This window comes from Motacilla alba, chromosome 6 (assembly GCF_015832195.1).
Source record: "Motacilla alba alba isolate MOTALB_02 chromosome 6, Motacilla_alba_V1.0_pri, whole genome shotgun sequence".
Classification (NCBI taxonomy): domain Eukaryota; kingdom Metazoa; phylum Chordata; class Aves; order Passeriformes; family Motacillidae; genus Motacilla; species Motacilla alba.
The window spans coordinates 27,345,208-27,360,828 of NC_052021.1; the positions used below are offsets into that span (position 1 = coordinate 27,345,208).

The 15,621-nt window shown below is 43.0% G+C and overlaps 1 protein-coding gene and 1 long non-coding RNA gene across 37 annotated transcripts in view; one reads left to right on the top strand and one right to left on the bottom strand.

Annotated features, from left to right (window-relative positions):
- Window positions 1-15,621, top strand: part of TCF7L2 (transcription factor 7 like 2) — a 173,387-nt gene that overhangs the window by 48,347 nt on the left and 109,419 nt on the right. For 32 of the 36 annotated variants that reach the window (XR_005257421.1, XM_038141193.1, XM_038141210.1 and 29 more), the window contains one exon: window positions 14,156-14,257. The exons of the other annotated variants lie outside the window; for them this stretch is intronic. Coding sequence is in view for 31 of the 32 variants with exons in the window: in XM_038141193.1 (XP_037997121.1) it covers window positions 14,156-14,257 (102 nt within the window). In the remaining variant the exon portion in view is untranslated. The remainder of the gene's footprint in view (window positions 1-14,155; window positions 14,258-15,621) is intronic. 36 annotated transcript variants of the gene reach the window in all.
- LOC119702708 lies at window positions 1,352-14,104 on the bottom strand. Its single transcript, XR_005257422.1, has 2 exons — window positions 5,367-14,104; window positions 1,352-4,794 (listed from the first exon to the last, which is right to left on the bottom strand). It is a non-coding gene; the product is annotated as an uncharacterized LOC119702708 (long non-coding RNA).

Below are 15,621 nucleotides of genomic sequence, written 5' to 3' on the forward strand. Positions count from 1 at the left end.
CTGCCTTGCTTTGTCATTTCTGGGTTTTCTCCATTTTCAAAATGATTTAGCTGAAGTCTGTTGGCAAACCTTCCTCCTTATTTTAATTAAAAAAAAAATTAAATTTTTAACCATTCCCTGCCTAAGCATACAGTAGGTAGTATGGACTTCCCCAGATTTTTTTAAATTCACTTCTGTTTGTAATGCTCCTGATGTGTGTGGGCGAATGACTGCACCATCCATTTTTCCATTGCAATCTTCTCTACTCTCTGTGTGTCTGGGGAGGTTGATTTGATTTTTTTTCCCCTTTTGCACTGTAATAAGGTAGGGAATTTTGTATGATTTTGCATGGCTTGGGGTATGAGGTACAGCACAAGATACAGTCACAAATAGTTTGGCCTTGGTGATCATATTGTAATCAGAGTTTCTAAGGGACAAAACACTGAAAACTCCAGTAACTTCCCTGAGGTTCTTAACACTTGTGGATGAATTGGCCTGATGTATTATAAGTTTAAGGCATCATTATGCAGGACTGATAGAGTATGGGTTTGTCTGCTGTGCATTTTGGTGTGTATGTATGTGGAATGATTGATGTGAGTGCTAACTCCATAGTAAAGTAAAACCAAAGAACTCTGTTTTTTTTCAAACACATTTATATGAGAGAGATGCACCACGGGTACCGTCAGTCCCCAGACAGAGGAGTATTCTTCATCCTGCAATAAAATAAGGGACTCCGATGAGGAGAAGAGTTAATGGCCTTAATAAACTGAGAGAGGAGGTTTAAAATTACTTTGAGAATAAAAGCACTTTCTGATATGGTTCAAAGTCCTCTAAATCTGCTTCTGAAATGAAGAAGTATTAGTCACATATTATTTGCAAATTTTTGACCCCTTGAACAGAAGAACTTCAGTGTGGTTCTTAAATCACTCACCAGTGCAAGGGATGGGATTCACAAAGAAGCAAAGCCAATCAGGCACCCAGGCCCTTATGGCTTCTTGGAAAAATCCTGACCTGAATACTTTGCCCTGTTGAGTGAATTAACTGCTCTGAAGTGTGTGGGAGTTCAGGCCATTCGTGCCCTCTCGAGGAAATGTGGAATGCTCTGGTGGGTAATGACCCCACTGGATGGGACCACAGGGCTTTTTCTACAGGGACACTGAGGCGTGTTAATTTTTGAGCCAATTATCATTCAGAAGCGATGGCAAAACATCCAGCTACACAGAATGACAGCCTGAAGCAGGTCTTGCAGGAGCTGCCAATCTTTTCTTGGACCAATGGAAAGAGGTGGTGGATGATTGCATTGAGCTCCTGCTTTTTTTTTTTTTTTTTTTTCCCCTGTTCTCCTGCTTGCTGGAGAAATAATTATTTCTTCTTTTTTTTTTTTTTTTTTTCTTTTTCTTTATAAATGCAACTTTTTGTTCTGATTAAATCCATACAAAGTCAGAGGAATTTTTCTACAATACTTGGGCTACCTCTGACAGCCTCACTGGAAATCACTGGGAGGTATCACCAAGGGACTGCGAGGGGCAGGGCAGTTTGAATTCCCTCTGTCCTTCAGGTACATCCTACAGACCAGCATGTTGCAAATCCCCGTGTTGCTTGGGGGCAGGAGGAAAGGAATAATAATTTTCAGTAGATTAGTGGCTATTGTATCATCTCACGTTGCTTAATAAGCCTGATGTTACGTGTGAGAGGTAAGCTCCTTAGCGGGAGCAGGGTGCACTGCAATGACCTTTTGTGTGCAGGTCTGTGGAGATGAAAGTTCCCTCCTGAGGTTGTGGGGTTGGCTGTGCAGCATGCAGAAACGCTGACTTCAACTTACTGTCCTGCGCAGATGCTCTCCAGTCTATTAGTGCCTTCAAAAAAATCTGTTTAGGAACCTGTTTTTTCTTCCTCTGATTCCACCTAGGATAAATTTGACTTGGAAATAGAACAGAAATGCTGTGTCATGATTTTTAAAATAAATAAATAAGCGATTGCTATGAAAGGGAGCTCATTGATCCTTAGTGGCTTCATTTATAATTACCCACATATGGAGTCATCCTACCTCATCTTTAAAAAACAAACCTGCCTCTCAGAACCCCGCCAGGCAGCTAAAGTGGCTTCTTGTGTCCCTCCCCACCCTGCTCCCCTCAACCTCAAATACTTATAAAATATAAGCGTCCACAATAAGATTATAAGGTGCTGTAAGACTGGAGCCTTTGCTTTCCCGGCTGTTCAGTAAATACGCTGTGTCTCTTGGATGTGCCCTGAGGCTCAGAAACCCGAGGCCTGCCCACATTGTGAGTTCTACTTTCCTCCTTGCAAAGTGCCTCTGGCTACTGGAGCTGTCGATGCAGCCCCTTCCACCCCCCGCCCTGCTAAGAAAAAGCTTTTTTTTTTTTTCCCTTTTTTCTTAAGACAGCTGTACGGCTGTAACAAACCTCGACTAGCTACTGGGGTTTTTTTATCAGTTGCAGGTAAGGCTGAAACCTGAAATATTCATCTGGCACTTGTGGGTACAGGGCACTTGGCACAGGCATGTGAAGCTTCAGGTGCTGCCAGTTTGGCTGTGGTTCTCCCCATGGAGCCGTGAGGGATTGTGTGTTCCCCCATCCTTGTCCTGAGCTTCTGTGGGGATCACCGTGTCCCCTTGGTGTCTGAGCAGCCGCCCCAGGTCCAGGGCTGTGCCCTTGGCTTTCAGAGAGCAGCATCCCATAGGTGAGTGCTCTGTTGCAGTGACTCCTGTGTGGTTTGGGGCTGGGCTGCAATCCCAGAGCCCTTCCTGGGGAGTCCTGCTCTTAGCTCCCGCACAGGCAGCCTGGCTCTCAGCCTCCTGCAGAGGCACTGGGTGAGCTGGTGCCCAGCTCCCGGGATTTAGCAGCAGAAGGGCATCCCTGTGCTGGCTTTGAGATGCCACAAGAGGGTGGGTGGCTGTGCATCCCTCTTGCCTGGCGTGTGGGGTTTTGCAGGCGTTCCCTAGCCCAGGGCTGTGCCTCTCCTCCCCTCTCCTGGGCAGCATCCGCATCCCTCACTTCCCATGGCGAGGCAGGAATGTGATGATCCTGGGGAGGGCTCCGACAGGGAGCAGAGCGTTTGCTAATTGTATCAGGGTGCACTGTTGAAGCTATTCTGTGTTTAATTCTGTATGAGCATGATTTACCAGCCTTGGAGGAGATTTTGCTCCTGCTGCAAAGTCAAATGCATCTTTCTGCTCAGCTGTCTGACTCCTTTACATGGAAGTTGTTTTTCCAGTACCTGCTAAGTTATTTTAATTTTTTTTTGCATATTGATATTGAGAGAGAGCAAACATACATACATGAACAAGCTTAAAAAACACTCAGTGTTTTCAAACCATGGTCCTTTAAATAAACAAATACAAAAGTTGCCTTGCAGGCCAGCCAGTTCAAAATGCCTGCACTATATTTAGCAACAAGAGCAACATTTTCAGCTATTTGCAGATTTATACAGCTCGGGGCTGCTCCGATGACTCCTTTGTTTCAGCTTTGGGGCTGTGGCATGAAAGTGTGACAGATGCAGATGTGGGAGTGTGGTGTCTGCGGGCTCCCCGCGGCCGTGGGCTGGGTGTTCGCTCGGCAGAGCCGCCCTCACCTCTCCCAAACAAACCTCTGCCACAACCACAAGAATCTGGCGCATGGGGCACAGTCCCTCCAGGACATGAACTATTGCAGAGCTGCTGGTGCCCTTCTCCCTGGGACAGAGGCCCCTCCAAGCCACTCTTTCTACATGGATTTAAAAAAAAATTCGGATTTTTTTTTTTTCTTCCCCTCCTGCTTCTTTTCCACCCACACTTAAAGAAGAAGAATGCCGGCTCATGCATGTTGCATTTTCCCTGTGCAGCAGAAAATTTTTTTGTTTGGTTTTTTTCCCCCTATACATACATGGAGCAATGCATTATTTCAATTTGCTGCTCAAAAAAAAAGAGTGCTTTCCTTTTTTTTCCCCCGATTTGTTAAATCAAAAAGGATTATTTTGTGTTAGTTCATTTTGCTGTTTGGTTTTTGTTTCTACTCTTTTCAGCTCAGGGAGTGGATATGGTAGTGCAGTTTTTTGACTGAGGAAAATTTTTCTCTCTGAATAAACAAAAGGCCCCCCATTTCTTCAAAACTTTTAGTAGTGTATTTTGTGCATCTTAAGTCTGCAAACTATGCCAGTTCAAGAAAAGTTACTTACATTTAATGCATAACCTAAAAGTACTTGAAAACTCAGCGTGCCTTTCTAAAATCATGCCATGATTTACTTGGAATTTGTTGTAATTTGGCTTATTTTTGTTGTAATTTGGCTTATTTTCATTGGGGGTGCCCTTTAAATTGAGGAAAAATATTCCATAATGGTGTCAATTCTGAGCCATATTTGTTCTAAGATCTTTTTTCTCTGCATCTCCTTTAAAAAAAACCCAACATTTTATGTGTTCTTGAGGAACAGTTTGTGTGGCTGATGATTCAACTAAAAATATTTTAAAAAATACTTCTTTTAAATACCTAAATGCATATTGCATTGTTTTGGTGGTGCTGGAGGAAACCAGAAAATAAATACACAGGGTGGCTGCCCAGGAACAAGAGGTAACAACACAGATTTAGTGAATACTTCATTTGTTTTATTTTGCTTTCATCCCAAATGATTCACTTAGTCCTCCACCTAAATATAATTCTTCCTACTTAACGAGGAGTCATCTTTCCCTCTGGCCAGATGGGATGTCTTTTCCGTGGGTATCCAAAGGCAAGCCTTCATCCTTTCCTCTTCTGATGGACAATTGAGACGTGCAGCTTTTATTTGGAAGGAAAATGGGTGCAGCGGTCTTGCTGTCCCCAGGACCTAGTGCCATCAGAGGAGCAAAAAGGGCAGTTAGTTATTGATAGGGGTTCCGAGTCCTGGGAAGGGAATGTTTCTTTCCCGGCTCTCTAGGAGGGATTTGGAAAGAGCCATAATCCTGGGTTAGGAGTAATTTGTTACAGCAAGATGATACTTGAGTGGCAGGAGGATTCTGGCAGAGGCAGCAAGAAGGTTTTATTCAGAGGAGTAGCTGGTCTCACAGAAGGTCAGGCTGACACAAATCCTACCCCAGCCCACAAGTTTTGTTTCTCAGCCAGCACAATTAGCTGAGAGGACTCTCGACCTCTTTTACATCTTTCAAAGACGTCTCCACACATCTGAGCTAAAAGATTACTGCAAGGAATGTGGACCAGGATATGATGCAGTGGAAAGTTTTTTTTCCAAGGCTTTTCTGAATAACAAAACCTCAACAGCAACCTTCCCAGTTTCTCCTAAGAGGTCAGAATATTGCTGGTTCCAGTGTTATCTCCAAGACTTTTTTCCTGAGCTTGCCTTAAGGTTACATTTTTGCGTTAACCTTAAAAAAAAAAAAAAAAAAAAAAGACAAAACTTACCACCCCTAGGAAAAGAGAATTTTGCAAGTTCTTCATTTTCATGAAGGCCTGAAACCCTTGGAGCCATCTATTCTGCAGTTACCCCTTGTTGCATTGAAGGCCCAATCACACATGGAAACCACAAGGGAGGCGACAGGAAATTCGGTATGAAATTTGCTGGGTTTACTAGAGAGTGGCTCCCAGCAGTTCACCCAGAATTGCTACATCGACAGGAATTTTTGTGGTAGTGATTAGAGTCATGAGTTTCACTTACCCAACAGTGGAAGAAAATATGACTCTTTCAGTAAAACCTTCTTAGGCCATGTTACACTAATGAGCAAACTGCTAAATTTTCCTGTAGCTCTTTTACTCAGGGATCTCACCCACCTGTGCCACTCATTCGCAGATACTTCACAAGATCTGAGATGAGAATTTGGATCAAAGAGTGAAGAAACCCCTCCCAACCAAGGTAGTCTTGGAGGCCCCTTTGGAGAGGGACTTGTCTTGCAGAGCATCCTTTTACTGTCTTGCCTTTGTCATGCCTCTGCTGGCTTTTGATAGCTGGAAGTGCCAAGCACTCTATAAATCAATACCTTTTTGGCTCATAGAGGGTAGGTCTAGATTAGGTATTAGGAAGAAATTCTTCCCTGTGAGGGTGTTGAGGGACTGGCACAGGTTGCCCAGAGAAATTGTGGATGCCCCATCCACGGTCAGGCTGGATGGGGCTCTGAGCAGCCTGGTCTCAGTGTCCCTGCTTGTGGCAGGACAGTTGGAACTTTGGATGATCTTCAAGGTCCCATCCAACTCAAACCATTCCATGATTCTGTGACTGATGCAGGACAGGGTTGTACAAAGATAGGCTTGTTTACGTCTGTTAGTCTGAGTTTGTTTTTTTGCCTTCACACAAAGACATGCACTGGAAAATGGTACCAGTTCAGTATTATGGTCATGCAGAGATGAATTTCCTGAAGTGCTTCACTACCAGGGTACCTAAGGAGCCTGGTTGATGCTTCCCATAATCAGGAAATACATTCCCATGTTTCCAATTCCATTCCAACCTCCAAGTGGTGGACGTGAACGGAAAGATGAGGGCAGATTTGGAGGGCCTCTTTTGCTCCTTGCACAGCTGTGCTGTGGGATTTTTCTTGCTTTTCCTTAAAAAAAAAGTTTAAAAGGCTTCAAGTTACAGCCCCTCCTTTACAAATAGAGCTATGCTCTTAACAGAGTTGGAATGTTTTAAGGGAGGCAAGGTTCCCCTGGAGCAGCTCCTCTGTTTGAATGGAGGTAGCTCAGTGCCATGATCTTTGTCTCTAACATGCTGTCAGATATCTTTACTGCCTTGATTTAAAGGGGAGGAAAAGAATTATATTTTATAGACCATAAAATGCATTCTTGGACTTCATGCAAACACTAGTTACCAATTGTTCTCTCACTTTCTGGGAGATTGCCAGGATGAGAAATTGTGTGTCTGTACATCAAATTTTTTGGTGAGTCTTAGAGGCTGGTTAAACTGTGAGTCTAAGCTAGACAGACCTACAGAAAGACTTTCTTGAGATTTTTTGACTGTCCTAGTCTTCATCTATTGGAAACTCAATGCTTAAGTGCAACAGAACAGGTTGCAGAGAAAATTTGGGGAAAGTTGCTTAAAAATGAAGTTTTTATTATGGTTTAAAGTAAATAAAATGCTTATTCTTATTCCTTGACTGAAATGATGTTTTTATTTGTACCGTCTTTTGGAACAGCACTTTGCAGACATCTGAATAGTCCTCAGCCAACCTGCTGGTTTGTGCAGCAAGGATGGTGGGGTCTTTCAAATTAAATGTGAAAAAAGTAGTGGTGCTTTCCCAAGCTCCACCCAGGATTGAGAAATATAGCCTGCAGTTACTTTGCAGAGATACCATGTGAACTGCAGAAAGTAATGCTGTACTTCTATGTCACATGAACACTCTTCCTCTTGTAAAGCTAAAAGAATTATTTTAAATTCCTGCAGTAGCTGATTAGCCTTTATTTTACTTCTTTATGCTCGGTGTCTGTATCCCAGAGCTCAACTGTAGCCTACCAACCTTGCCTTCAGTAGAAGCAAAAAACCTGTTTCACTTCAGTGTTTCAGTAGAACTTATGGCAAGAATGCCTTTCATCCATGTCAGAATGAGCAAATAATTATCTGCATTTGCTTGAACTTTCATAGGCAATAATTTTTGAGGAAGCTTCTGGTTATTCTCTTCAGCTCTCTCCCATGACAGCCTCCTCTGTCCCCTTGTCGCTCTGTACAGAAAACCCATGCAAGTGGGGGTGATGCCTGGCAGTAGTGATGGAGGGGACCTGTTACATTGCATCTCTTCTGAGATGCAGAAGAGCCTGGAGAGGTCAGGACAAAGCTCAGGATCTGCTCTTTCTGGGACATTCCCACATCTCCAGTCTGGAGAACTGCAGTTGACAAGGTGCCTGTGGGGCTCAGGCTGCTGCTTTGTATCTTATCCCATGCCAAAATGGGCAACCTCTTTGCCCATCACCTTGGGTTGCTCTGTACCTTCAGGGAGACAGTTCCAGGTCCCAGGGTTTCTGCTGTCAGGATTCCCTCCTTTAGGTGATCTTGGGCTGTTTAATCACTAACACCTTTCTCTAGTTTTCAGCCAGTGGAGCACTCAGCTGTCTCATTTTTCTGCCCTAGCAGCAGCTCAGCAATGCGACAAAGGCACGGGCAAAATACTGAAATGGGCAACTCAAGGTCCCTGTGTCAGGGACTCCTGTGTATTACTGGAAGGGAAGGAGACAAGGTCACTCAAATTCTCAATAATGAGAGAATTAAAGGACATTTTAAATTTGGAAGAGGCCTTACGTGCATGTGTCAGTGAAGGAACATAACGCTTACCTGTTTCTTGTTTTTGTACCATTTCCCCACTATCTATGTATTTTACTTAATAATTAATTTTTGTGGTGTTGCAATAGTTTAAAAGATTATGTTAATAAAATGAAAAGTGCAGATATATGATAAATACTTTCATGTTTTAGAATTTTATGCTTTAATTTATTGAATGCTCTGGGGAAATCTTGTGTGTGGAAAGGATTGGTCTCACTGAAATCAACCTTGCTGCTCTTGTTTTGAGCAGCTCCCCTGTGCCTCGTGGTGGTGCATTGCATATTCTGTAGAAGGGCTCAGCATCGTGGGTGGTGTCTATTACTTCTCATACAAAAAATTCCAGACATTGCAGGTCTGCGAGGAATAGGAGGCCTTTTTAAAGTTCCTTCAACAGCCTCCTTCAGTTATTTAAAATAAATCCTTCAGATTTTGCTCTCACACGTGCACCTCTACAAACAAGGTGATAACTGAAGACCAGAAATAAGGGGTTGCGGTAAATTAGTCAATGGAGCAGAAGCTAAGGGTCTACAGTTAAATCTTTAGAGGCTTTGCTTCTAACGGAAGTGTGGACACTAATAGGTGACAGACCTTTCTTTGTAGGTACCAAGATGAGTATCCTCTTGCAACTTTTTTTTTTCTTTTTTTTCTGTTAGGGCTATTATGGCCTTGTTAATCTTTGTTCCTTATTGGCTTCCCCATAAATATCAGCTCTCCCCTCAGCATTGTGATCTCCGTGTTGCTACTGGATTATCTCTGGTTAAAATTTGTCTAGATGCTCCCTCCCAGAAATGCTTCTAAACTAAATATTGGAGAAACTCCTGACCTTCAAGTTGACATCCAGATGTGTACTTCCATGTGACTCTACAGTGCTGGCCAAGGGAGAGACTGACCCCAAAACTAGGATCATAAATATTTCTATTTGAGATCCAGGGAGAAAGTGCAGACTTTGAAAGTGTGATCCAGTGGTTAGGGGAGGTATTGGAGACCAGTGGCATCAAGCTGACTGCAGGAGCCCTGCTCCTGCTTGTTTCGGTTCCTGGGAGCTAATAAGCACCAGCTGCAGGAAACCTGAGCTGGAAAGCATTGTGCAGCTTTCCTTCTGTTAAAAAATATGGCCTTTTTTCCCCCTTACTGTGTTTATGTTTTTATATGTTGAAGAACATCACTTGTAGGACAATCTAGCAGTGAAAACAATAGTGTGACAAGGGGACAGGTCCAGGTTGGACACCGGTGCAGGAAACACCTGTGAGCTCAGTGCCATCCTTTCCTCCACGGCTGCACTGCTGTGAGCCCTGCCCCAGCCTGTGGGGCAGCTGCTGGCCCTGAGTTAGAGCTTCCAGCAAACTCCTCGACTGCTGGATGTGAAGTTCAGCTGCTTTTGACCAACTCTGCTGTGAAAACTTGGGGAAGATGTTTGTTCACCCAGCAAGAGCTCAGGAAGGTGGCTGCTCTGGAGGGTGGCTGTGCAGAGCTGCTCCCGGCGGGTCTGTGCTTTGCAGAACCCTCTGGTTGTAGATGGGAGGTGTGGATGTGTAGGAAGGTTCTTGGGTTTTTTTTGTTCCTTACTACAAAAAAAAATCTGGGCCATTCAAATCATTTGCCTTTTCCCTTGTGCTGACAATTTAACAGCCTTTTTAAAGGCTTTGGTTTCTCTCAAGTACGTTCGCCCCATACTTGTTTTAATTCTTGTGTGGAGGCCTGGAGCTTAACAATTATTTTGCTTAAGCTCTCTGAGACTTGCCATAAAACTTTTTTTTTTTTTAAATGCACACATGCTAATGATCCCCATCAGATCATATTGTTAAACAGGGAATAAAGTACTTGCACCACGATGACGTTATTTTAAAAAAATGTTAAAAGCAGGCCAGCAGAGCCCATTTCAACAGTTTTGTTCTGAAATAATTTGCACAGATTTGTTAGAGTTAATTTGTTGAAAAGTTCAGTGTTTGTACAGGCAAGTCCCGATTTCCACCCCGAGACACAAGAAGCAGGAGAGGAGGGAGTGGGTGTCCAGCAATTGCAGGAGCAGGCTGGTGGGAACTTCCCCTCCCTCCTACCCTTCTGCCCCCTCCCAGCTGCCCGGTGCAGGAATGTAAAAGCAGTGTCAGAAGGCTGGGAAAGTCAGCTTTGGATTTTTGTGGACTCCTTGCAAATCAAGAGGAACTGTCTGGCTCAAATCTGCATTTAGGGCCAAGAGAAGAGGATTTCCTGCTATTTAGTTGCTCGAGGAAGGAAAGGATTTACCTCTCTGCTGTAGCAGGACTTAATTTTTCTCCTTTTTAATAAGAATATCATAGTGTAGGGCAGAAGTAGTAAACCTGTGAGAGCAATCACCGTTCTCCCTCCTCTTCCCCAAGGTGATGCAATTCCCCCCTGCCCAAGCATCCTCCTGTCACAGCTCCCAGCCCCAGCAAGGGCTTGGCATGTCCCTGCACTGTGAAAGAGAGAGTTGTAGAGGGGGTGGCTGCTGCGACGGCGCTCCCTGGGCCGGCTGCCGCGCTCGGCCACCATCTGGATCCAGTTAGCTCTCTCGGCAGTAGGGCTGAGTCTCATTTCCTCCAACCAGTAATGTTATATAGGCAGTGATCCTGTTCTGCCCTAACATAATTGAAAATTATGTGTATTGTAGACTCACAGCGCTGAAATGTAGACTTGTAAAAATCTGTGGCTCAGGTAGCCTGTGGAGATTGAATTTGGCACACAATGAGGCTTTTATGTAAAGTAAGAATTATAAGCCACCACATCAATATTGTGTTACAGGCATGACAATTCTTGGATGAGGAGGCCTTGAGTCAGGCTCGTCACCTTAAACAATGCTAATATTTCATACTTTATCAACAGGGCTGGCATTTTGAAGCCAGCAAACATTTTTTTGCTTTTGCAAACATCCTGCTGTTGAAGGTGTGGGTTCACTAGCTTGACGTGGGCATTGGCTGTGGGCTCTGGCCTCCTCTGCTTATCTGACAGACAGAACATCTCACCCTTAGCGGGGCTGGGAGGCTGCTCTGGATCCTGGCCACTTGGTAGAGCTCATGGAAGTTGCTTTATCGACCCTTGTGCTTTACTGCTTTCCCTTGGGTCTGGTTATTTGATTTTATTTTGTCTCCCACTGGTGTGTTATCCACTGGTAGAAATGGAAGCTGTCCATGTCTGCGCTTGTGTGCAAAACTGAGCCCTCTGGGTTTGGACTGTTCCTGCTGGGCTTCATGTGCATGTCCAAAAGAAGCTGTTTGTGCTTTAGCCTTTGCACTGTAAGACTTCTTGGATCCTCTTTGCCAGGGGTGGGTAAGAGAAGGGCTTTACTGAGAGTCCAGACTAACGGTTTTAAAAGGAGAAAAAAAAAGTGTAACAGTAAGATCTTCTGAAATGTTCATCTTGCCCTTAGGTCAGCCTGGTGTAGGAGCTGAAAGTATGTGCTGAAAGCACGGCTGTTGTGGGATAGAAGTGGAGTGGGAGCAGCCATGCCTTCTTGCTCTGTTTCTTCTAATGGAATTTATTGCTAGTAAAAAACAGCACAACTGACAGTCCTGAAGGCTTTGTAATCCCTGCAATAATTACTGACTGGATGGGGTCTGCTGTGAGCTCACCCCTGCTGCTTGTCAATGCCTCTGTCTGCCCTTGGGGCAGTCTCAGAGAAGCCCACGTGTTTCTCAGCCTGTGTTTTAGGACAGCTGCTGACCTGGGCTCCTCACAGGCTGTCATGGTTGTACGCAGGGTTGCTTGTGACTGTGGAGTGGTCATGGAAAAATGAAGATGATGAGTTTATTTTTGTGGGTAATGGCTTGGTGTCTGTTCCCTGAAAACCCACTGTTTGAGCTGTCATGTTCTTGTAGAGGCTTCAGCTGTGGCAGCAGTAGCTTCTTGCTCTCCAAAAAACATTGTGAACTTTGAAGCAGAGTCATGCACATATCCTGTGAGGACGTTTTCCTTGGAAGAAGGAAAAAATACTTCACTGATTGTCTGGAAAACCTGAGGAAGCCAATAGTAGCTGTGATCCATCAGGACCTGTTCTGGAAATTCATGCACCCCTCTATGTGGTGGTGTTTTGACTGCTGTCTAAGAAAACTGGTGGACTTTTGAAAATGTAGCAGTTTACTTGCTTAATAGTGCCATCTGAAAATCTGCAATGTATCAGATATTCCCTCAAGTTTAAAAGTTGGCTCTCAGTTGGCTTAGGCTTTAGGTCCAAATTCTACACACTTGGGTTGCATTTTTATGCACTTTTTTGAAACCACAAAGGGTTAGAAAGTTGCTTTAACATCATCTCAACTTTAAAATTTATGTTGTGGTCACATATATTGAAGAGCAGGGATTTGATGCAAGTGATCAAATATCTGGAGACTTAGAATTGAGTTGTAAGAGTTAGAAATATTGCTTATCGGTAGTCTAGTTCTGGTTTGTTTGGGTTTTATTTCTTGTTTTTAAGAAGTGCTGAAACATTCTGGTCCACATTGCACAAATCCCAAATGTGAGCATGAATAAAAACAAGACTTCTTGGAACTTGTGGAACTCATATGGGGCACAAATCCAGAGTATGGGTTTGTTTATTTGCATTCCAGTAGCTCGGAAAACTGAGGCCCTCCAAGTGATGGGAATTGGTAACACATTCTCCTGCTGGCTTCTGCTTTTTGGGCACCTCAGTGCCCAGAGTCTTGCAGCAAACAGGCCTTGCATGTGAGCAAATGTTTTGCATACGTGAGCAAATGTGATAGATAGTGATGTGCTGAAAGCATGGAACCAGATCTCCTTCCTTCCTCCATGGAGATTCAGATACAGCTTCCGCTGGTCGCCTGGAGTGGGGGGGGCTGTTTGTGCATGGTGGTTCTTCAAGACTACTCTTACCTTAAGAAAAAAAAAAAAAAAGGGGAAGGAATGGGTAAACATAACTATTTCTCTAGTAGGTATTTTCTAGGAATAGATCTGTCAGGTCAAGCAGTGTCTAGCGCTAAATAGGAGCTTCTGCAGTGGCCTGATCTATGTGTGCAGCTGCTTTTCTTAGTTCTGGGAGGGCTGAATGTATGTGGCTGTGCACATTTCTTCCAGCACGATACAGGGCTTTTAGAAGTCCTGTATTTAACTGTGATAACTGGGACAGCACAGTGCCATGCAGAGAGAAAAGCCTGGGCTGAAATTATATTTAGATGTACAGCGCAGAAGTTTGTTTGGGATAACTAATTTCTTTGTGGACCTGCTTTTATTCAGAATTGAGCACTTCTGGTGCAGTGAGCTGAAGCTTTTCTTGCTTTTGAGTCAGTGCCCCCATATGCTGCAGACGTGGCACCTGTGTGTGTCCAGCCTGTCTGCTGGTGGCAGTGCCACAGAGGAGCTGTGGCTGTCCCCGAGCCAGGGTTGTCTGACAAAAGATAAGCAAGAAGAAAATCCATGGTGTCTTGCAGAAGTGGTGAAAAGTAGAGAAAAGAGGTGCTAAGACCCAGCAGTCTTTTTTGGGGTAGTGCTCTGTCTTTAGGGCATGTACAGCACTGGGGAGTTGGAGCAGTTGACTTGGTACATTTGTTGAAAGAAGGCTGACAGATGACCCGTTCAGTAATGAGATCATATTCTTAATTCATTATATGTTTTCCCTCTCCTGACACTGATATCCACCTTTTCCCTTGTCCCATCCTCTCCATGGTTATGCTATTTTGTTTCTTTGTGGGTTTTATGCTACTTCTAGATTTGCTACGACTGGTAAAATTAATGTAATACTGTCTTTGCAATCCGTTTTTTTTTTCTTATTCCTGAACTGTAACACAGTGGTATGAAATTGTTAGTTCTGCACAAATTTTGTATCCACAAACATGTAAGGTTGTCTTAATTTTTTGTTTTAGTTCCTTGCATAAGTTTTGCTTTATACTTTTTTATCCATGTTACCTAAGATTTGTTTTTTTTTTTTTTTGCCTTTCTTTTCTGAACTCATTTTTCTTTTCCCATTTTTGTTTCCTCCATCCAGTATCTGCAGATGAAATGGCCACTGCTTGATGTTCAGGCAGGGAGCCTTCAGAGTAGACAAGCCCTCAAGGATGCTAGGTCTCCATCTCCAGCACACATTGTTGTAAGTAAACACAGAAAGATGTTCTTCCTTTGTTTAAAAAAAAAAAAAAGCATATTAATAGAAATGGTTGTCATCAGTTTTCTTTTACACAGAGCAAAGGAGAAATACCTCAAAACAAACAAATCCCTAACAAGCCTGTGGTAAAAGGAGGGAATACTTTTGTTATCACTGGGCTGAAATTATGAAATTATCATCCATGTGCCTTGTGGGAGACCAGGGAGTCAAAAATACTCTAAATTTACACACTGAAGAATTAGATAGTGGCAGTGGAGTCCAGTCAGGCTGGTTTACATCTGACCTATCTGTATTGAAGTGAAGAGAGTGAAGAAACTCTCTGGAAAGCTTAGACTTAAGACTGTCTTAGAAAGATCAAAACTGAGTCTATTCTATGTCCTTTACTTAAAGAAATATTTTCCTATTGTAAAATCTTGGATGAGAGTTTGAGAGTTGGTCAGGATTTTTACCTGGGTGAAGGCTCAAAAGAGCCTCTAGTTCAACAAAGCACATGTTCTTTTGTGTTGTGATGACTTCTCATTTAGTATAAACTTTGTTATCAAATGTTTACTACTACCTGCAAAATACAAAACTCTCTTTATAATGAATAGTATTTTAAAAAATACTGTTATTTATTAACTTCTAACTTAGATTTTCAATTCTCGGTAAATTTTTCCTGTGCGTCTGTTGTGAAAACAATGTTGAGTTTGCAATGTTCAGTACAAATTTACATGAGAGTGGTTTGGGGGTTTATTTTACTTTCTAAAATAACATCCATAGAGATCTAGAAGGAAATGGTTTGTTTATGTGGTGATTAGCAAGAGCAGAGATATGCAATGGTCCATCCTCACCCACAGCCAGTGTCAGTGCCATTTATTGTTAAGGAGCATCTTGGCTCTGACCGTTCATCTGGGACATTTACCTCTGGATAGAATGGCATGTAGTGGGTTAGAATATTTCTTCTGAAAAAAGTTCATCATCAAGTTTAATGTGATTTTTAAACAAACCTTTTTACAACCGTCGGATGATAAGGTAAATGCCAGGAAAAGAAACTGTTCATTCTTTACTTCTTGCTCTACGGTCTAGAGCTGACACAGCTGGTAGATCATCCAAGGCACACATTGGCTTTTCTAGAAATCTCAAATCATACTAAACATTTTGAGGTGCTTCTTTTTCCATTGTTGTGTCTTAAAATTGAGAATTGTCAGCCCATTGTGATGAGTGTCATAGTTCTTTATTCAAAAGGAAAAAAAGATTTCCTATGTTTTAGAATCCATAGCTTCTAAACCATCCTTCAAACCATCAGAGAGCAATTGGAACAAGACTGGTATCTGCCCAGTTGATATCTAGTGCTGGCTGCTTCACTTTTT